General features: G+C 37.3%; 1 protein-coding gene across 1 annotated transcript in view; it reads left to right on the top strand.

Annotated features, from left to right (window-relative positions):
* LOC150079130 (adhesion G protein-coupled receptor D1-like) overlaps positions 1–23,396 on the top strand; it is a 255,790-nt gene that overhangs the window by 83,517 nt on the left and 148,877 nt on the right. Inside the window, exons 8-12 of the mRNA XM_090382962.1 lie at positions 1,949–2,076; positions 3,971–4,039; positions 9,666–9,780; positions 10,436–10,549; positions 14,640–14,712. Coding sequence (XP_090239088.1) covers positions 1,949–2,076; positions 3,971–4,039; positions 9,666–9,780; positions 10,436–10,549; positions 14,640–14,712 — 499 coding nt within the window. The remainder of the gene's footprint in view (positions 1–1,948; positions 2,077–3,970; positions 4,040–9,665; positions 9,781–10,435; positions 10,550–14,639; positions 14,713–23,396) is intronic.

Below are 23,396 nucleotides of genomic sequence, written 5' to 3' on the forward strand. Positions count from 1 at the left end.
TTTTTTTTTTTTTGGCTGATGCTGAATAAGCTTGCTTTCTTGCATCATATACCTCTACTAATGCTAATGCTAAAAACAACAAAGAGTTCTTTACCTATGTAAACTCTAGAAGGAAAAGGGATGAATCAGATTGATCCACTGGATATTGATAGTTCAACTGTTAGTGATCCCACTCAGATGGCTAACAAACTAAATGAGTATTTTGCATCTACATTCACCCATGAAGAGTTACTCAGGGAGGGGAATGCCAGAGGTGAGTTAAACTCTGGGAATGAGCTATATGATTTTGTAATATCTGAGAGGAAAGTGGAGGAGAAATTGTTGAAGGTAAACATAAATAAGGCACCCAGGGTGGATGGGATCTATCCAGTTATATTAAAGGATGCAGCAAAGGAACCAAGCAAATCCTTAGCCATAATTATGAGCCCTTCTCAGGGAAGGTACCCATGGACTGGAGATGTGCAAATGTGACTCCAATTCACAAAGAGGAATCAAAGGGCGACACAAGTAATTAGAGACCTGTTAGTTTCACTTCTGTTCCAGTATAATTAATGTAGGCACTGGTAAAAGAAGCACTGCAGGATCATCTAGACAAGACTTCAGTTATAGCTCACACACAGCATGGTTTTATTAAGGGAAAGTCTTGCCTGACCAATCTGATTGGATACTATGATGTGGTTACAGAGGAACTGGATGCAGGGAATAACTTTGATATCATATATTTGGACCTTAGAAAGGCTTTTGATACTGTTGCATGTGGAAGACTGCTGAACAAACTGGAGCAGTGTGGCATTGGAGGCAAATTGCTGCTATGGATAAAGGGATGGTTGAGTGGGAGAAGACAGAGAGTGGTAATCAATGGACACTGCTCATCATGGACTAATGTTATTAGTGGAGACCCTCAGGGTTCAGTGTTGGGTCCATTGTTGTTTTTTGTATTTATAAATGATAATATATATCAAGCTTAATGTCCAAGTTTGTAGACAATACGAAGGTTGGTAGGGTTGTTAAGGACATTAATGACAGTATGCCTTCTGCAACAGGATCTAGAAAAGTTGAGCAGATGGGCTGAGAGGTGGCAAATAAAGTTTAACATTTACAAATGTAAAGTACCGCATATGGGAAGCAGTAACCCCAGAGTGACATATCAACTCTGTGATACTACACTGACAGTGGTGGAGAACGAAAAGGACCTGGGGGTAATTGTGCAGGCAGATATGAAATTTTCTGAGCAGTGGAGACGGTCTGTAAGAGTAGCGCTTAGTGTCTTATCCATGATATACAGTAATTTTTCTAGCAGGGATAAGGAGGTGATTAACCCCTTTTATAAGGCAATGGTCAGGCCACACCTTGAGTACCGTACCGACACCAGACCCTAGAGCTGCTAGCTCTGTAAACAGATGTTAGGTATTATCGGTCTGGAGCAGAAATCAAGAAAGATATATTGATTGTCAGGTAGGTGTGGCAAACGATGAAATGATTGGTGGTGGGCGTGACAGATGACAAGCTACTGTGTAGTTATTGGTTGGCATTATGATGCGTATTTACCAGTAAAGAACCAGTAAAGGCCTCATTTTAAGAAGGATATAGAGCTGTTGGAACGAGTACAGAGAAGGGCAACAAGATTTGTGAATGGAACAAAGGGTTGCTCTTATGAAGAAAGGCTTAAATGAGTATTTAAGCCATCCTTTGTTGTGGAAGTTGATAGCCTAAATAAATTTAAGGCTGAGCTGGACAGGTATTTGGAATGAATGGAGGGGTGAAATGGGAGTGTTTTTTTTTTTTTTTTGGCTGATGCTGCATAAGTTTGCTTTCTTGCATCATATGCCTCTACTAATGCTAATGCTAATCTTCCAACACTTAGAAAATATATAATAGTGTACTTAATTTCTCACTATGCAATAAAATGTTGCTGAAGAGTGAATACAATAGTTCATTTCAATCTTAGATGCTGTTCAATTACAAAATGGAAAGGAGAGCAACCTTAAGAATGCGATCCAGATAATCAAATTGATGATTGAAAAGACCAAAAGAAATGAAGAAAAACTTGATAAAGAAGAAGCTGAAAAGTTAATGGTGAGTATTTAATGGTACCTTCATAAGCTTGATCAAATCAAATGACATTTTTATGAATTTTGTGCAAGTATGAATTTAAGCAATATGAATAACACTATTTCAAAATTAAAATATTTTAGTAGCAGCTCACAAAAATCAAATGAATCTCTTCGAAAAAAATATTTTTACTATATAAAAGAAGGTTTGTTACCTCTATGTAATAAAAAAATTTCGGCTAAGGCAAAGAAAGCCTGCACCAGAACGACGAGAAATGTCGGATAACCTACACGGAAAATTAGTTTCCCGACATCAGACCCTAGCGCTGCTCGCTCGGTAAACAGATGGTAGGTGTTATCGGTCTGGAGCAGAAATTGAGAAGGATATATTGATTTACAGGTAGGCTTGGCAAACGATGAAATGATTGGTGTTAGGCGTGACAGACAACAAGCTACTGTGTAGTCATTGGTTGGCATTATGATGCGTATTTACAGTAAAGAGCAGTGCATAATAGTTTTGCAATTACATAATATTGGTGTAAATACAGCATAGTTAACCCATAAATTTGAACTACATAAGTAGTATAGAAGGCATCGTTTTAATTGTATCTTATATTGTGGTTGCCTTTACAACAAGATAGCGGTGTTGCACTACTTCAAATAAATAATTCGAAAAGATCATCTGGGAGAATACCACCACCCAGACAATCGTTTTGAAGCCCAATAGCTTCAAAACGATCATCTAGGTGGTGGTATCCTCTGAAAATAAATAACAGTAGTTTTCTCTACTAGAGAAGCATTATTTATTTGAAGTAGTGCAACACAACTATCTCGTTGTGAAGGCAACCACAATATGAGATACAATTAAAACAATGCCTGCTATACTACTTATGTAGTTCAAATTTATGGGTTAACTATGGTGTATTTACACCAATATTATATACTTAAACACCAAAACCCATAAGAATTATGCCTTGTGCATTTCATTCTCAAATAATAGTTTTGTAATGAACGGTGAACAGATAATAGCAGCGATGAATCTGTTAAGGCGCTGATTGATGTTATGATACGTGTGTATCCGCACAAGTGTCTTTAAAAAAAAAAGTATAGTAATAAAAAATTAATATTTTGTGAATAAACAATTTATGTGCTAGCCTACCCATGATTCTAAAGAAAAAAGGTTAGGTTACCCCCTCCATTTCAGGAGGGGTTCAAGCTCCCATGAGATTCAAGTGGAGGTAACCTGACCCTTTTTCACCTTTAGGGCATATTATTGAACAAGAAAATAAAAATACAGTCATAAAAAAATTAATTTTTTTATGAATGTATTTCTAAATATGACTGATTCTAAAGAAAAAAAGGTTACCCCCTCCACTTTGGGAGGGGTTCAAGCTCATGGGATTCAAGTCGAGGTAACCTGGCCTTTTTTTCACCTTTATGAAATACTGTAATGGTGAAAAAAAGATTAGGGTATGTGCAATTAGGACAAGTTACCATTAGTGCTGCTAAAGTGATACTAAACCGATGTTATCGTGTTGTGTTTGCGCACCAATCAGCACATCATTACCAAGCCTACCTGTCAATCAATATATCGTTCTTGACTTTGCTCCAGGCTGATAACACCTACTGTCTGTTTACCGAGTGAGCAGTGCTAGAGTGCCATATCAGGAAGCTAATTTTCCGCATAAGTTATCCGCCATTTCTCGTTGTTCTCATGCATGCTTTCTTTACCTTCGCCAAAATTTCTTTTAAATAGAAGTCTAAAAAATGGTTTTCTGTGCAATTATAATTAACCCAAAATAATTGTTCATGGTGTACAAGTTCATATTTTTTAAAAACAGTTGTTTTTGTGGGACACTGCAAATATACGAAAATCCTAGGTAGATAATAAAGAAGCTAATAAAGCTATTTTAATATAGGTAATACAGGATCTCTTAAGCCAAGCTCTTAGAGAAGACAACCAACAAATGTGGATTGATACACAAAAGGTATGTTTCTAAATGGTAATTAAGCATCAGGCTTGCATGGGAAAAAGTGCAATGATAACATTTCCAAATTTATTTCCATTGCATTTTACTTATGCTATTTTCTGAATGAACTTAATGACGACAGTTTATTTCATGAAAAACAGAATCATCCTGGTTAGAATACACACCTCCCCATCAAACCCTGTAAACAAGATTCAGTTCTACAGGTATTTATTAAGTGGCACAATATTTGCTGTCATAATCAACAATGGCATGAATTCTTTTACCCAAAATGTCATATTTACTCTAAGTGGGTAATTTTGGTGCATCCTACCAAGCACAGAACAACAGGACAATTACACATTATTTAGCATATGATGCAAGGAAGCAAGCTTATACAGCATCAAACAAAAAAAAAAAAAAAAAAAAAAAACCTTCCCATTTCACCCACCATTCACCCCAAATATTTGTCTAGTTCTGCCTTGAATATATTTGAGCTGCCAACTTCTACAATGACAGATGGATGTTTGTTACTACAATCAACTACCCGCTGGGTAAAGGCAAATTTCCATATGTCTATTCCACAACTGTCTTTTCTCAATTTGAATTTATGTCCCCTCATGCGATTAATGAAGTTTAACATTGACAAATGTAAAGTGCTACATATGGGAAGCAGTAACCCCAGAGTGATGTATCGACTCTGTGGTACTACACTGACAGTGGTAGAGAACGAAAAGGACTTGGGGGTAATTGTGCAGGCAGATATGAAGTTTTTGAGCAATACAGACAGCCTGCAAGAGTAGCTCATAGTGTATTGTCAATGATATACAGGAATTTTTCTAGCAGGGATAAGGTGATTATCCCCTTGTATAAGGCAATGGTCAGACAAGACCTTGAGTACTGTATAGTACAATGAGGAATTAAAATTAGGAATCCTGATTCCTAATTTTAATTCCTCATTTTAAGGTCAGGATTCCTCATTTTAATAAGGATGTAGAGCTGTTGGAACAAGTACAGAGAAGGGCAACAAGTTTAGTGAAAGAAAAAAAGGGTTGCTCTTATGAAGAAAGCCTTAAGTTTTGCAAATTACAGTGTCTGGAGAGGCTTTATACTACCTTTATACACCTATTGATCTGATTGAGGTGTATAAAGCCTTGAATAGTTTGAGCATGCTCAATGCTGATGGGATTCTTCCTCTTGCTCTGAATAATCACCTGAGAGGGCATAAATTCAAATTGAGGAAAGACAGATGTAGGATAGATGTGTGGGAGTTTACCTTTAGCCAGCGGGTAGTTGGTTGGTGGAACAGATTTCCATCCTCTGTTTTGGAACTTGATAGCCAAAATAAATTTAAGTCTGAGCTGGACAGGTATTTGGAATGAATGGAGTGGTGAAATGGGAGCATTTGTTTTTTGACTGATGCTGCATAAGCTTGTTTTCTTGCCTCATATGCCTCTACTAATGATAATGCTAATCTGGGCAAGAGGAAGAATCCCATCAGTATTGAGCTTGCTCAAACCATTCAAGGCCTTATACACCTAAATAAGATTACCGCGCAGGTGCCTAGTCTCCAGACACTGTAATTTGCAAAACTTAAGCTTTCCTTCATAAGAGCAACCCTTTGTTCCATTCACCAATCTTGTTACCCCAGCAGCTCTACATTCTTCCTAAAATGAGGCGTCCAGACCTGTATACAATACTCAAGGTGTGGCCTGACCATTGCTTATACAAGGGGATAATCGCCTCCTTCTCCCTGATGGCGAAATACCTGTATATCATTGACAAGACCCCATGAGCTGCTCTAGCAGACTGTCTGCACTGCTCAGAAAACTTCATATCTGACTGCAAAATTACCCCAGGTCTTTTTCATTCTCCATTACCCATAGTAACATACTGCTCAGTTGGTACATTACTCTTGGGTTACTGCTACCTATATACAATACTTTGCATTTGTCAATGTTAAACTTCAGATGCCACCTCTCAGCCCATCTGCTCAACTTTTCTAGATCCTGTTGCAGTAGAATACTGTCATTAGTGTGTCATTAACAACCCTGCTATCCTTTGTATCATTTGCAAACTTAGACATTAAGCCTGATATACCTTCATCATTATCATTAATAAATAGAGAAAACAATAATGGACCCAACACTGAACCTTGGGGGACTGCCCAATAACATTAGTCCATGAAGAGCAGTGTCCATTGATTACCACTCTGTCTTCTCCCACACAACCATCCCTTTATTCATAGTAGCAACTGGCCCTTAATGCCATACTGCTCCAATTTTACAGCTATCTTCCATGTGCAACAGTATCAAATGCTTTCCTGAAATCCAAGTATATGGTAATTATTTTTTGCATTAAGTTCCTTTGTGACCATATCATAATATCCAATCAAATTGGTCAGACAAGACTTCATCTTAACAGACCCATACTGTGTCCCATTTATAACTGAAGTCTTGTCTAGTTGATCGTGCAGTGCTTCTTTAACCAGCTCCATTAATTTCCTCGGAACAGAAGTTAAACTAACAGGTCTGTAATTACTTGTCACCCTTTGATCCTCCTTTGTTAATTGGGGTCACATTTTCAGTCCATTGGTACCTCCCCTGAGTCCAAGGAAGGGCTCATAATTATGGCTAAAGGTTTGCTTACTTCCTTTGCTGCCTCCTTTAATATAACTGAATAGGTCCCATCCACCCAAGGTGTCTTTCTTATGTTTATTTTCAACAATTTCTGCTCCACTTTGCTCTCAGATATTATTTAACTCACAGATAGAGTGTAATACATCTCTGGCATGCATTTCCCTCTCTGAATAACTCTCATGTGTAAATGTTGATGCAAAATACTCATTCAGTTTGTTAGCTACCCATGCAGGATCATCAACAGTTGAACCATCGATATAAATGGACCAATCTGATTCATCCCCTTCCTTCTAGTGTTTACCTAAGTAAGAACTCTTTGCTATTTTTCAGTGCATCGTTTGCCAAAGGTGTCTCATAATTTGCTTTTGCCTCCTTTGTGACGATTAGAGACCAGCTTATATCTACCACAGGCACCTCCGTAGCCAGGTGGGAAGGAGCAGCAGTGCGTAGCACATGATTCTTGATTAGACCCGGGTTCGAGCCCGTCACCACTAAATACGGAGGATGCAGAAAGGTCAGGGAATGACCACTGCATATCCCGGGCAATATGGCCTTAGTTGCTAATGCTCCTAAAAACCAAATAACAAACAAACATATCTACCACGGGCTTCTGTGTCACCTGTTAATTTATATGTATCCCATGCATTTTTCTTCTCTGCCACATATCTTATTGGTTCAGCTGAAATCCATTTAGGCCTGAACTTTGACCAATAGTTCTTAGTTGGTATGAAAAGCCTAGTAGCTTTCCAAGATTAATTCTTTGAATGCTTCCCATTTAGAATTTGCTGTTGGCAACATCAACAGTTGGTCCCACTGTATAGAATTTAAAACTGTCTGAGACCACCATAGTCACCTTTACATAATCAAAAACCCTTCCCTTTACCCCTGATGGTAGTTACATCTTTAAGTAAATCCCACATCAGCACACTGTGATCATTGGCACCTAGTGGTTCCTTATCTGAAGATTCTTAATGTATGAAGAATCACTACTGATAATCAGAACAAGTGTATTACTCCCTCTGGTTGTCTCCCAAACATGCTTCTATAGAAAACGATTATCCAATAAATCTGCAAAAGCCTTGCTAGTGTGTGAGCGACCAACTCACAAGTTGCAGTCAATATCTGGGAAATACAGATAGGATACAGGAAATACTTATACAATCAATAGCATTGGTAAACATGTTAAAAATTTGTTTAGAATACCAATGCACAATAGAATGAGTACATTCTATTGCGCATTGGTATACACAATAGAATGAGCACATTTCTATACAAACAAATCTCCGCTCTGAATTAACACTACAAAGATTCAAAATGCCAATAAAACTATGAGTGAAAATTTTTAGGCCTTATCTTTTTAAAGCTGATGTTTATGGAACTCATCAAAATATTATGAAAAAAAGCTGTATGAAATGGCTGCATAATTTGAATGCCTGTTGGCAACAGCATAGTGTACCAACACATTCACCTAAAAAAATAAAGCAATGGTAAGATCAAAAATGATCTATGGAGTATTGGTTATATGACTCCTCAAGAAAAAGTGCCTTTAGATGGTTGGTTCCAGTTTAATATAATGCCATTTGCATCACAACAAGGGATGTCCGTAAATCACACACACACACTACAGTTGTCTTCCTAAATGCTTATCTGCATGGGTCAAAATCAAAAAAATCACATGGTTGTGGGTACTACTGCAGTCTTTCTCAACGTTAAGCTGTTGATCCAACTTTAACTTGCTACAAGTATTAGCAGCTAGTGATTTTGACCAGTGCCAAAAAAAAAAATAAATAAATAAAAATAATTTTTTTTTCATTAGAACATTTATCATATGTCAGCGAAGAAAATGATTTTTTTATTTTTATTTTAGGCTTAATTAAATCTAGGGCAAAAGCTTCAAGTTATGAAAGCTATAAAAAGTCTTTCATAGCTTGATGTTTTTCTCGTAGACTACTATTTACTGCATTATGTTTATGTCTACTATTTACTGCACCATCTTGCATACCACATATTGTGGATATAGTGTATTTTGTCACTGGGGTTGTTTGTCTTCACAATGCCCACTTGCCAATTGATAAGATAACAAAAAGGATCAAAACCAGGGTCTGGATAGTGCATGCACTTTTAAATAAAAAGCAATATATTTCTCCATTAGAGCAGTGCCTTTTTATTTAGAGTGGTGCAATACCAAGGTGGCAGAGTGCCTCCACAAAATGAGATCCATGAACTTAGAAGCAAACAGTTTGCTCAGTGCTTATTATTTTTATTATTATTAAATAAAAAACTTATTCATTGTGTTATGTTGTTATTGTTGTTATTTTAGTTTTTAGGAACATTAGCAACTAAGGCCATATTGCTCCGAGATATGCAGTGGTCATTCCCTGACCTTTCCGCATCCTCCGTATTTGGTGGTGACGGGCTCGAACCTTGGTCTAATCAAGAAGCGTGTGCTATGCACTGCTGCTCCTTCCCACCTGGCTACGGAGGCGCCATTCATTGTGTGTTTCCACAATATCACATGAATGGTGATAATAGTCAGCTGTGTACTTTAAGATGTGACAATATCTGCAAGGATTTGGAGGCTTCATTAAAATTGGCCTTTAAATGGTTGGGTTATTGGAATGTTTTCTTTCCGGATATTATCAATAAACTAAGTTCCCTCCCCCATAAAAAATTTATGTAGAGTGCAGTGTTGTTTAATTTATTAGAATTAGTTATTTCCCACATATGCCTTTCTCCCAAAGAATTTACAGATTATTTTTTGGTAAATTGTGCCTTCCCCTGTGATGTTTTCAAATGATCCCCATGTGATCTAAAACAACCATAACACACCAGCCGTCGAGTTCCCCCCCCCCTTTGTATCCTTCTCTGGCAGTATAATAGTTTCAACGCTGGTAAACTGACATATAGTCCACATTGTTATGTAATATTTTAACTTTGCCCTTTATACCAGTTGGGTACATTTATATCAGAATAATATAATATTTAACGGCTTTCATTTACAAACATAGGAAACAGCTGCTCTGGACTTGTCAAAAGAAGCTGAGAAGTGGACAATAGACAAAGTCTCTCAGATCAAGGATTCAAAAAAACCTATAAATATTATCAAAGAATCAGACTCTATAGGTAAGGTTCGTTACACTGCACTTAAATGTTTATCTTTCCATTACCTTGTTTTATCTTAGACCATCCTGTTCTCAAATATTACTAGTTTTACATTATATCACAGGAATGTAAATGGAGTTTTCATTAATTTTACAATATTAGAGTTCCACGAGCCTTATTTTTAGAATTTATAAAGAACAAAAAAAAAAAAAAAAAAAATCTAGGCCAGTACTACGATGAAGCTATATCAAAATTTTGATAGGCTTATTCCAATTTTTGACTCATTCCAATTTATTTTTTAAATGATAGGTTTCAAAATTGGTTCTGAGGAATTTTTAATGTTTTTTTAATGAAAGAGGGGCATAGAAGGTCAAAAATAATGGTTTTCCAAGTGTGTGTCATGGAATCCTGGAGTTCTGCTAAAAGGTCGTAGAAGTTTTTCAAATATCAAGCAAATTTTTTTATCGCTGATTTTTTTAAATATAATTTGTGTATAATATTACTGTTTTTAATTTATTATTAATTTTTACTGTTTTAAAAGATTTATATTTGCAAAAAGTTCTGTGGTCAAAAACAGTGTGAAAAGCATCAGGTCCAACTGCTTTTCTTTTGTCATTGCAACTAAATAAAAGTCATGCCATTTAATAATTGTACTCTCATTTCTTTAACATTACAGTTTCCCAGTGTTTCAGAGGGAAAATATCTGATCTTAATAACGACATTGTATTACTCAAATGTGAAAGTGATATGATTACTGCACCCAAAAACCTGTTTGGAGATACAGATCCATGTAAGTTTTCTGAACAATTTTTAAAAGTATGCTAAAAAACTTGATGTTTGCAATCTATAATTAAGTATATTATTATATCAAAAAGCAATATAACAAAAGGATACTAGATACATCATGTTAGACTGCAGATGGCAGAATTTCTACAGAGCCATTCTTTTCCCCTTTTTTTTTTCTGAGAGTCAGAGAAAGCTGACTTTTTTTAGAAATTTGGACTTCTAAGAACAGATATATTTGTGATCTAGAATTTTTACTGAAGCAAACAAACCATGAGGCTTCAGTATTATCTATAATTTGCATTTATGCTGTGTTTGGGCTACACAACAGTTGATATAGATGAACAGTGCACTGTTGAGTCAGTTTGGTGTGACATAAGCACTGCGAAAGCAAAAATAAGAGTAGGAGTGTGTTATAGGCCTAATGATTCGAATGAGTACAATGAACAATTATACAGAGAAATAGAGTGGGCTAGTAAATCGGAATGTCTTATAATGAGGGATTTTAACTTTCCAGATATTGAATGGAACTTGTGGGTGGTCATTCACACACTAGTCAGACTTTTGTGGATTTATTGGATGATTGTTTCAGCATGTTCGAGAGGCAACCAGACAAAGTAATACTCTTGATCTGGTTATCAGCAGTGATCATTCGGGTATTAAGAATTTGCAGATAAAGGAATCACTAGGTGGCAGTGATCAAAGTGTACTAATGTGGGATTTACTTAAAGATATAATTACCATTAGGGGTAAAGGAAAGGGTTTTTGCTTCCGTAAAGGTGAGTACAGTGGTCTCAGAAAGTTTTTAAATTCTGTACAGTGGGATCAACTGACGATGTTACCAACAGTAAATTCTAAGTGGGAAGCATTTAAGGAATTAATTGTGGAAAGTACTAAAAGTTTCATACCTATTAAGGAATATTGTTCAAGGTTTAGGCCTAAATGGTTATCTAATGAACTAATGAGACTCATAACAGAGAAGAAAAATGCATGGGATGCATATAAATTATCAAGCGACTCAGAAGCCTATGGCAGATATAAGCTAATCTGTAATCAGGTCACAAAGGAGGTTAGGCAGGTGAAGGCAGATTACGAGAAATCCTTGGCAAAAGGTGCTAAGAAAAACAGCAAGGATTTCTTTACTTATATAAACTCTAAAAGGAAGGGGATGAATCTGATTGGTTCACTTGACATCGATGGTTCGACTGTTGATGATCCTGCTCAGATATCAAACAAACTGAATGAGTATTTTGCATCTACATTCACACATGAGGAATTATTAAGGTTTGAAAATGGCAGAAGGTTATCAGATTGTAGCAGGATACTTAATGATTTTGTAATAACTGAGAGCAAAGTGGAGGAGAAATTGTTGAAATTAAACATAAGAAAAGCACCTGGGGTGGATGGGATCTATCCAGTTATATTAAAGGAGGCGGCAAAGCAACTAAGCAAACCCTTAGCCATTATTATGAGAGCATCCTTGGACTCAGGGGAGGTTCCCACAGACTGGAGATGTGCAAATGTATCCCCAATTCACAAAGGGAGATCGAAGGGTGACACGAGTAATTACAGACCAGTTAGTTTAACTTCTGTTCCAGATAAAATAATGGAGTCACTGGTTAAAGATGCATTGCAGGATCATCTAGACAAGACTGCAGCAATAATTCAGACACAGCATGGGTTTGTTAAGGGAAAGTCTTGTCTTACAAATTTGATAGGATATTATGATGTGGTTACAAAGGAACTGGATGCAAAAAATAGTTTTGATATCGTATATTTGGATTTCAGGAAAGATTTTGACACTGTTGCGCATGGAAGACTATTGTACAAATTGGAGCAGAATGGTATTAAGGGTAAGTTGCTACAATGGATAAAAGGATGGTTAAGTGGGAGAAGACAGAGAGTGGTAATCAATGGGTGCTGCCCTTCGTGGACTAATGTTATTAGTGGAGTCCCACAGGGTTCGGTGTTAGGTCCACTGTTGTTTTGTATATTTATCAATGATATTGATGAAGGTATATCAGGCTTAATATCGAAGTTTTCAGATGATACAAAGGTTGGCAGGGTTGTTAATGACAGTAATGGCAGTGTGCTACTGCAACAGGATCTAGATAATTTGGGCAGATGGGCCAAGAAGTGGCAACTGAAGTTTAACCTTGACAAATGCAAAGTACTGCATATGGGTAGAAGTAACCCCAGAAAAACGTACCAACTGTGTTGTACTACACTTAAGGAGGTAGAAAATGAAAAAGACATGGGAGTAATTGTGCAGTCAGATATGAAGTTTTCTGAGCAATGCAGACAGGCTGCCAGGGTAGGTCATGGGGTTTTGTCAATGATATATAGGAATTTTGCTAGCAGGGAGAAGGAGGTGATTGTCCCTCTGTATAAGGCAATAGTCAGGCCATGCCTTGAGTATTGCGTACAGGTCTGGAGGTCTCATTTTAGGAAGGATGTAGATTTACTTGAGCGTGTACAGAGAAGGGAACAAGATTGGCGAGGGGAATGAAGGGATCCTCTTACCAAGAGAGGCTTAAGTTCTGCAAATTGCAGTGGCTGGAGACTAGGCACCTGGGTGGTGATCTGATTGAGGTGTATAAGGCCTTGAATGGGTTGTGCACGCTGAATTCTAATGGGATCCTTCCACTTGTTCAGATTATGAACCTAAGGGGGCATAAATTCAAATTAAGAAAGGACAGATGTAGAATAGATGTGCGGAAATTTGCCTTTAGCCAGCGGATGGTTAATTGCTGGAACAAACTTCCATCTGTTGTTGTGGAAGTTGATAGGTTGAATAAATTTAAGGAGGAACTGAACAGGCATTTAGAGGGAATGGTGTGTTTTTTTTTTTTTTTTTTTTTTTTGTATGATGCTGCATAAGCTCATACACTTGCTTTCTTGCATCACATGCCACTACTACTACTTCATAAAATAAACAGAGGGAATAGCTGTGCAAGCTGGTGTATGAAAGAGCCCATGAAAGTCCATGTCGTAACAGGAAGTACTTCTCAATGTGGTTGCAAGCAACAGGAATCGAATCCAAGAGAGAAAAGTGGCACCCTCTACTTGCTAACCTCAAGGGCATGCTGCTTACAGAACATTTTAGTTTTTACAAGATACAATAATTATATATTAAATAAAAGAGTTGTGAAACAATAGAAATAGCTAATTGATTCTTCATTGCTTGTAAATATTTCTTCCTTTCTAAGGCTTTTGATCTTGTTTGGCCTAAAGGTCTTCTAAACAAGCTTCCATTTTATGGGTATCCAGTTTTCTCTCTGACCACTTGCTGTAGATGACGATAGATGGTGCTCTGTCGTCTAACTTCTCGACTAATGCTGGTGTTCCTCAAGGTTCTTTCTCTCACCCTTTTCCTCTTGTATATTAATGAGATTATTGCATTGACTGGAAATCCTACACTTAGTTTTGCTGTGATAGCTCATTGCATTTCACTTTCCAGTTTGTGAACAAAGAGCTTCAACTTCTTGAATATAGACAACAAATTCCTTAAATGCTGATCTTCATGTAATTTTCCAGTGGGTCAAAGATAACTTTGTTAATTTTAATCCTTTTGAAATTCAATCCTATCTTATATCTTGCAAAAATAATCTAAAAACTGTGTTTTCTCTTTAAATCTCTGCATTATTTTTCTTCTAAAAAGTAACTTCTTTCTTCTGTACAAATCTCAATTCACGCTATCATGGATATTGTTCCCACATCTGGGGAGGTGGTACCAAACTGGGAGTGAACTGTGAGTGTGGCATCTACTGTTCTGATTAATTGCACGTTTATTTATTTGAGCTTAAGAAAAGAAATGATCTTTCTATATCTAGTCTCCTGAAACCAGTTTCAGTAAAATCACAGAATTTCTAAAAGGTTAAAAGAACTCTCCCATTTTTATGGCATATTCAAATGTGAATGTTAAATGCAAATATATGATTAAGTCTTTCACAATGAAAGTAATAGTATTTATTTAAAATATTAATCTAAGCAGAAAATACCATCATATTGTAATCATTATGCATTCTTAAATTAATGAATTTTTTTTATCTTGAAAGGTAAAATCACTTATCAATATGTTCTATCTTTGCTTTTAGATAGGGTGGTTAACATTCAAGCAACTGTTTACAATACTTTGGGATCAATTGTTCCTTTGAGAAACACATTTACGTAAGTTTTTATCTTTCATATTTTCTTATGTATCCAGTGCTCTAAAGCTAAAGAATAAACAAATGGCAAATATATATATATATATATATATATGTAGAACTACATATTTGTAATTCACAAACCAGTTTCCAATCACAGATTGGGTAATTATATAAAAACGACCCCTTCTTGGAATTGGTTGCGTGCACTGTCAATTACAAAAATTCAAAAATGAGGTAGAGAGCAGTTTTTAAAAAAAAAAATGCATATACAGCCAGTGTGGCTGTATATGTAATTTTGTGTGAATGCCAAAAAAATTCCTCCCTTTCTGACCAGATTCAAACTCAGGCCTTTTCCTCACTGTGTGAACAGACAGTGATCTTGGTCCAGCAATTGGCACAATTGTTGGTCCAAATAACATTGTTGTAATTGAGGTTGTACTGTAGTTTATATTTTATAAATAAATAAAATCATTGAAAAGAAATGATATTATACTCATCCGTGTATCATCTGAAAAACTGGGTTGTTGGGTAACTAATCATAGTATTAGCCATATAGCGCAACCTCGATTACAACAATTGACCTTTTAATTTTTTTAAAACTGTTAGTTCTGATTACCTGTGGAGGCAACTTGCTCCAGTAATTAACAAATTGCTAGGTAAAAGAAAACTGTCAGTAATCTAGTCTGAACCCCTGTAATTTGAATTTATGTTCTGGAATTGTTTATAACAGTTTAAATTTTGTGTTCATTTATTTTACTAACCCTTCTCAGAGCCTTATAAACCTCAATCAGGTCCCCTCTAAGGTGCCTCATTGCCAAGCTCTAGCCCACATAATCAAAGTCTTTCCTTGTATGGTTGTCCTTTTATTAATCTTACCCTGGGAGTCACCTGTCTTTGGACCCTTTCAAGAAGTTCAATTGTCATTTTTTTTTGTTTCTTTCTTTTTATTACAAGATCTCTATACTTGGACAGTATTCCAAGTGTGACCTTACAGTTGCCTTATACAGTGGGATTATAACCTCTCTATCTCTACAGGATATTGTTAATTATCAATTGACACCATGGGCTTTCTGCCTGTTTACACTGGTCACAGTACTTCTTATCTGTCCATATCATAAATCCAAGATCCTGTTTTAGTTCTACCAGATTTATACAGTTTTAGTTCTACCATACAAAATGTACAAGTTATTTTCGGGTGTTACTATTCCCCAAATGTAAGAACTTACATTTTGTTGTCACTTTTCTGAATCATCAACATTGTATAAAAAACATTATGGAATCCTATTGTCTCAAAAATTCATACTGTGACATGTTGGTTGGACAATTTGTGTAATCAAGCTTTGACCCTAAATTTATCTCCCTTTATACCTCCAATTATTTGCCATGCATGGATTTACGGTCAAAGTTTGATTTCACTCCTTTGTCCTGTTCATCTATCTTTGGCAGGTGTTTCAATACTATTTCCAACTATTCTAATTATACCTTACCTGGATGCAGTTAATTAATCATGAAAAACTTGAAAAAATCTCAGATAAAAATTTCTGACTTGAAATTTCTAAAATATCTGTAATATTTCTAAAATATAATATTTCTTAATATCTTATATTTCATTTAATGTTTTAGTTTTTATTTGATTGTAAAAAATTTAATTCAAAATGAGGACACAGATCCTCTATAAGAGAAAATCACAATAAGTTAGCATTTGTCCAATTTTACGAATATTAGCGGGTCTCAGTTAGACAAGTTGTCTATCCAACATGTCCTTTTCTAAACTATCCCGAAGGAGATCTGCTTAGCACTGATCATTAACGACTCCATATTTATATCATTGAAAATTTTGACATCATACCCTTCATCAACTTCATTTATGAAATCAGAAACAGTTGTTAAAAATTAATCCTTAGGAATCCCACCGCTGACATTACACAAATCTGAAGAATATTCATTAGTCACAACCTTTTGCCTTCTGATCAGCAGCCATCCTGTGATACATCTTAGAATATTTCCAGTAATCCTAACATGTTCCAGCTTATACAGTAACCTCAGAAGGGAGTGAGCGAAATGCATTACTAAAATCCAAATAAACTATATCGAAATTGTCCTCTACAGCCAGCTCAATAGTAGCTTTCAAAATAGCTTACCATGTTGTATGTCCTTCAGAATGCCATTTATATCTAAATGAGGTCCCCATAGTTGAATGCATTATTCCAAATGTGGTCTTACGATTGCCTTTTATAGTGAGATTACTTCTGATTCAGAAGTGAATTACCTTCTGATTCAACCCCATCAAGTGTATAATTTATTTGGAAGTTGTTATTTCCCCAAGTGCAAGATCTTGCATTTAGTAGCATTAAAACAGAGCTTCCACCCTTGACCATCTCTGAAGTCTGTTTAAGTCATTCTGGAGTGCTGCATTGGCACTCATCATTAACAATTCTACCAATCTTTACAACATCTGAAAATTTTGGCATCATGCCTTCTATCCCTTCACCGATCTCATTTATGAAAATGAGAAACAACAGTGGTCCAAGAACAATCCCTTGTGGATTACACCAATCTGAAAATTAGCCATTAATCATAACCTTCTGCCCTGCAGCCACCTAGCAATCCATCTTAGAATCTTACCAGTAATCCCAACATATTCCAACTTATACAATAATCTCTAAACCTTCCTAAATACCTTCCTAAAATCAAAAAAAATTATGCTGAAACTGTTCCCTACATGAGTAACTGTCAAAACAGCCTACTAAGTTTGTTAAACATAATTTCCCTTAACAAAGTCACATTGTACATCCTTCAGAGTGGCATATCTATCTAAATCTTAAGGGCACAAAAGGTGATATTGTTGTACACATTGGCACTAATGATATTAAGAGTAGGAGACCGGCGGAATTACTTAACAAATACAGGTCGCTGTTGAAAAAAAGCCGGGAATTAGGGTTGAATTTGAAAATGTCTGCAATTCTGCACAGACATGGTAGGAGGGAGTATATGATAATGAGAGCCTTGTCGATCAATTAGGCCCTGGAAAGACTGAGCAAGGCTCAAGAGGTAGAATTTTTTTTCTGCCTGGTCTGTACTTATTAACAGGAGAGACTGCTTCTACAGGGATGGTATACACTTAAATAGAAAGGGTGCAAGAATATTGGCTGATGCTATCGAGGCAGTGTTAGGTGGGTCAGAAAACTGCTAGCTTGGGGAGGGGGATACAAGGACTAATAGATTAACAGTAGCCGCTGGCAGAGGTGAAAGTGATTCTTGCACTGCTTCTATTGGAATGAGCAGCAGCCTGAAAAACAAGATGCAGGGTATTTCAGAGACTGCTGGTAGTCATTGTGGTACAAGTAAACACACGGGTTGTATTGGGGTGTAGATAAGAATAGGAACAGATGCATGTATACTTGCATGTACACCAATACTAGGAGTTCGGTAAATAAATTTCATGAATTTAAGGTATTGCTCAAAATATCAAAGGCAGATATTGTTGGGATATCAGAGACAAGGTGTCACACAGATATAGGGAATGAAGAACTGGAATTTGGGGAGTACAATGTGTACTGGAAGGAGAGACAGGATAGGAAGAGAGGAGGGGGGTTCTGCTATTCGTTAAGCATTAGCATTAGTAGAGGCATAAGATGTGAAAAAGCAAGCTTATGCAGCATCAGCCAAAAAAAAAAAAAAACACTCCCATTTCACCCCTCCATTCATTCGAAATACCTATCCAGCTGAGCCTTAAATTTATTTAGGCTATCAACTTCCACAACAAGGGATGGAAGTCTGTTCCACCAACCAATTACCCGCTGGCTAAAGGCAAATTTCCGCACATCTATCCTATATCTGTCTTTCCTCATTTTGAATGTATGCCCTCTCAGGTGATTATTCTGAGCAAGAGGAAGAATCCCATCGGCATTCAGCATGCTTAAACCATTCAAGGCTTTATACACCTCTATCAGATCAGATCACCTCACCGGTGCCTAGTCTCCAGACACTGTAATTTGCAAAACTTAAGCCTTTCTTCATAAGAGAAACCCTTTGTTCCATTCACTAATCTCGTTGCCCTTCTCTGTACTCGTTCCACAAGCACTACATCCTTCTTGAAATGAGACCTCAAGACCTGTATACAGTACTCAAGGTGTGGTCTGACCATTGCCTTATACAAGGGAATAATAGACAAGACACCACGAGCTACTCTTGCAGCCCGTCTGCACTGCTCAGAGAACTTCATATCTGCCTGCACAATTATCCCCAGATCCTTTTCATTCTCTACCACTGTCAGTGTAGTACCACAGAGTTGATATGTTGCACCGTTGTTACTGTTTCCCATATTTAGTACTTTACATTTGTCAATATTAAACTTCATTTGCGACCTCTCAGCCCATCTGCTCAAACTTTCCAGATACTGTTGCGGCAGCATAGCGTCAGTAGTGTTCTTAACAACCCTGCCAACCTTTGTATCATCTGCAAACTTGGATATTAAGCTTGATATACCATCATTAATATCATTTATAAATACAGAAAACAACAATGGACCCAACACTGAACCCTAGGGCCTCCACTAATAACATTAGTCCACGATGAGCAGTGTCCATTGATTACTACTCTCTGTCTTTTCAGGCGCCTCCGTAGCCAGGTGGGAAGGAGCAGCAGTGCGTAGCACACGCTTCTTGATTAGACTGGGGTTAGAGCCCGTCACCACCAAATACAAAGGATGCGGAAAGGTCAGGGAATGACCACCACATACCCAGGAGCAATATGGCCTTAGTTGCTAATGCTCCTAAAAACCAAATAACAACAAACAAAACTGTCTTCTCCCCCTCAACCACCCTTTATCCAAAGCAGCAATTTGCCTCCAATGCCACACTGCTCCAATTTGTGCAGCAGTCTTCCATGTGCAACAGTATCAAAAGCCTTTCTAAGATCCAAATATATAATATCAAAGTTATTCCCTGCATCCAGTTCTTTTGTGACTGCATCATAGTATCCAATCAAATTGGTCAGGCAAGACTTTCCCTTAACAAACCCTTGCTGTGTCCAAGCTATAACTGAAGTCTTGTCTAGATGATCTTGCAGTGCTTCTTTAACTAGTGCCTCCATTAATTTTCCTGGAACAGAAGTTAAACTCACAGGTCTATAATTACTTGTGTCAGCCTTTGATCCTCCTTTGTGAAATGGAACACAAGAAATCTCCAGTCTATGGGTACCTTCCCTGAGTCCAAAGAAGCTCACATAATTATGGCTAAGGTTTTGCTTACTTCCTTTGCTGCCTCCTTTAATATAACTGGATAGATCTCATTCACCTCAGGTGCCTTTTTTATGTTTATCCTCAACAATTTCCCTCCAATTTCCTGTCAGTTATTACAAAATCATCTAGCTCACTGTCAGAGTTTACTTCACCTCTCGCATTCCCATTCTTGAATAACTCCTCATGTGTGAATGCAAAATACTCGTTTAGGTTTGTAGCCACCTGAGCAGAATCCTCAACTGCTGAACCATCAATATACAGTGGACCAATCTGATTCATCTCTTTCCTTCTAGAGTTTACATAGGTAAAGAACTCTTTTCTGTTTTTCTTTGCATCCTTTGCCAAGGATTTCTCATAATCTGCCTTTGCCTGCCTAATCTCCTTTGTGACTTGGTTACATACCAGCTTATATCTATCATAGGATTCCATGTCACCCATTAATTTATATGTATGCCTTGCATGTTTCTTCTCTGCCATATGTCTCATTAGTTCATCTGACATCCATTTAGGCCTAAACCTTGAACAATATTTCTTGTTGGTATGTAAAGCCTAGTAGCTTCCAAGATACGTTCTTTGAATGCTTCAAATTTTGAATTTGCTGTTGGTAACATCATCAGTTGGTCCCACTGTATAGAATTTAAATACTGTCTCAGACCATCGTAGTCTCCTTCATGAAAGCAAAAACCCTTCCCACTAGGTGGCAGTGTGATCACTGCCACCAAGTGGTTCCTTTATCTGCAGATTCTTAATACATGAAGAATCACTACTGATAATCAGATAAAGAGTATTACTCCCTCTAGTTGCCTCACGAACATGTTGATGTTGAAAACAGTCATCCAATAAATCCACAAAAGCCTTTCTAGTGTGTCAGTGACCAAACCACAAATTCCCGTCAACAACTGGTGAAATTAAAATCCCCCATTATAAGACTCTCTGATTTACTGGCCCACTCTATTTCCCTGTAGTTTCTTATTATACTCATCAGAGTCATTAGGCCTATAGCACACTCCTACCCTCAATTTTGATCTCCCAATACTTGTGTTACACCAAACTGACTCGACACTGCACTGTCCAGCAATGTCGACTGGCTCCATTTCCTTGGATTTTATGTGTTTCTTCACATAAAATAGCATAACTCCTCCTCCTGTTCTATCCTGTCTATCCTTTCTGTACACATTGTACTCGCCAAATTCCAGTTCTGCATTCCTTATATCTGTGTTTCACCACGTCTCTGATATCCTAACAATATCTGCCTTTGATGTTTTGAGCAATGCCTCAAATTTATTTACCAAACTCCTAGCATTGGTGTACATGCAAGTATACATGCACCTGTTCCTATTCTTAGCTACCTTAACACAGCCCATGTGTTTACTTGTACCACAATGACTCCCAGTAGTCTCTGAAATATCCTGCATCTTGTTTTCCAGGCTACTGCTCATTCCAATAGAAGCAGTGCAAGAATCACTTTCACCTCTGCCAGTGGCTACTGTTAATCTAGTAGTCCTTGTATCCCTCCCAAGCTAGCAGTTTTCTGACCCACCTAACACTGCCTCGATAGCATAGGCAAATATTCTTGCACCATTTCTATTTAAGTGTATTCTATCCCTGTAGAAGCAGTCTCTCCTATTTACAAGTACACACCAATCTGAAAAAAATTCTACCCCTTGAGCCTTGCACAATCTTTCCAGGGCCGAATTGATCGACAAGGCTCTCATCATATAATCCCTCCAATCGTGTCTGGGCAGAATTGCAGACACTTTCAAATTCAACCCTAATTCATGGCTTTTTCAAGAAACACATAAAATCCAAGGAAGTGAAGCCAGTCGACATCGCTGGAGAGTGCAGTGTCGAGTCAGTTTGGTGTGACATAAGCATTGGGAGATCAAAATTGAGAGTAGGAGTGTGTTATAGGCCTAATGACTCAAATGAGTATAGTAAGAAACTGTACAGGGAAATAGAGTAGGCCAATAAATCAAAGAGTATTATAATGGGGAATTTTAATTTCACAGATATTGACTGGAATTTGCAGTTTGGTCACTCGCACACTAGCACACTAGAAAGGCTTTTGTGGAGTTATTGGATGATTGTTTTCTACGTCAGCATGTTTGGGAGGCAACTAGAGGAAGTAATACTCTTGATCTGATTATCAGTAGTGATTCTTCATGCATTAAGAATCTGCAGATAAAGGAACCACTAGGTGGCAGTGATCACAGTGTGCTGAAGTGGGATTTACTCAAAGAGGTAACTACCATCAGGGGTAAAGGGAAGGGTTTTTGCTTTCGTAAAGGCGACTACGGTGGTCTGAGACAGTATTTAAATTCTATACAGTGGGGGCTAACTGATGATGTTTGCAACAGTAAATTCAAAATGGGAAGCATTCAAAGAATTTATCTTGGAAGCTACTAGGCTTTACATACCAACTAAGAAATATTGTTCAAGGTTTAGGCCTAAATGGATGCAGATGAACTAATGAGACATATGGCAGAGAAGAAAAATGCATGGGATACATATAAATTAATGGCTGACATGAAGCCTATGATAGATATAAGCTGGTCTGTAACCAAGTCACAAAGGAGATTAGGCAGGCAAAGGTAGATTATGAGAAATTTTTGGCAAAGGATGCAAAGAAAAACAAACAAAGAGTTCACTCTAGGAAGGAAAGGAATAAATCAGATTGGTCCACTGGATATTGATGGTTCAACTGTTGATGATCCTGCTCAGGTGGCTAACAAACTAAATGAGTATTTTGCATCTACATTCACCCATGAGGAGTTACTCAGGGAGAGGAATGCCAGAGGTGAGGTAAATGGCAGTGAGTTAGATGATTTTTTAATAACTGAGAGGAAAGTGGAGAAAGAATTGTTGAAGGTAAACATAAAAAAAGGCACCCAGGGTGGATGGGATCTATCCAGTTATATTAAAGGAGGCAGCAAAGGAAGTAAGCAAACCCTTAGTCATAATTATGAGAGGCTTCTTTGGACTCAGGGAGGTTTCCCATAGACTGAAGATGTGCAAATGTGACCCCAATTCACAAAGGAAGATCAAAGTGCGACACAAGGTAATTATAGACCTGGTAGTATAACTTCTGTTCCAGGAAAATTAATGGAGGCACTGGTTAAAGAAGCACTGCAGGATCATCTAGACAAGACTTCATTTATAGATTGGACACAGCATGATTTTGTTAAGGGAAAGTCTTGCCTGACCAATTTGATTGGGTACTATGATGAGGTCACAAAGGAACTGGATACAGGGAATAACTTTGATATCATATATTTGGATCTTAGAAAGGCTTTTGATACTGTTGCACGTTGGAAGACTGCTGAACAAATTTGAGCAGCGTGGCATTGGAGGCAAATTGCTGCTATGGATAAAGGGATGCTGAGTGGGAGAAGACGGAGAATGGTAATCAATGTACACAACTCATTGTGGACTAATGTTATTAGTGGAGTCCCTCAGGGTTC

The sequence above is a fragment of the Mastigoproctus giganteus genome, chromosome 10 (genome assembly GCF_048544385.1).
Source record: "Mastigoproctus giganteus isolate SK-2022 chromosome 10, ASM4854438v1, whole genome shotgun sequence".
In the NCBI taxonomy this organism is placed as follows: Eukaryota; Metazoa; Arthropoda; class Arachnida; order Uropygi; family Thelyphonidae; genus Mastigoproctus; species Mastigoproctus giganteus.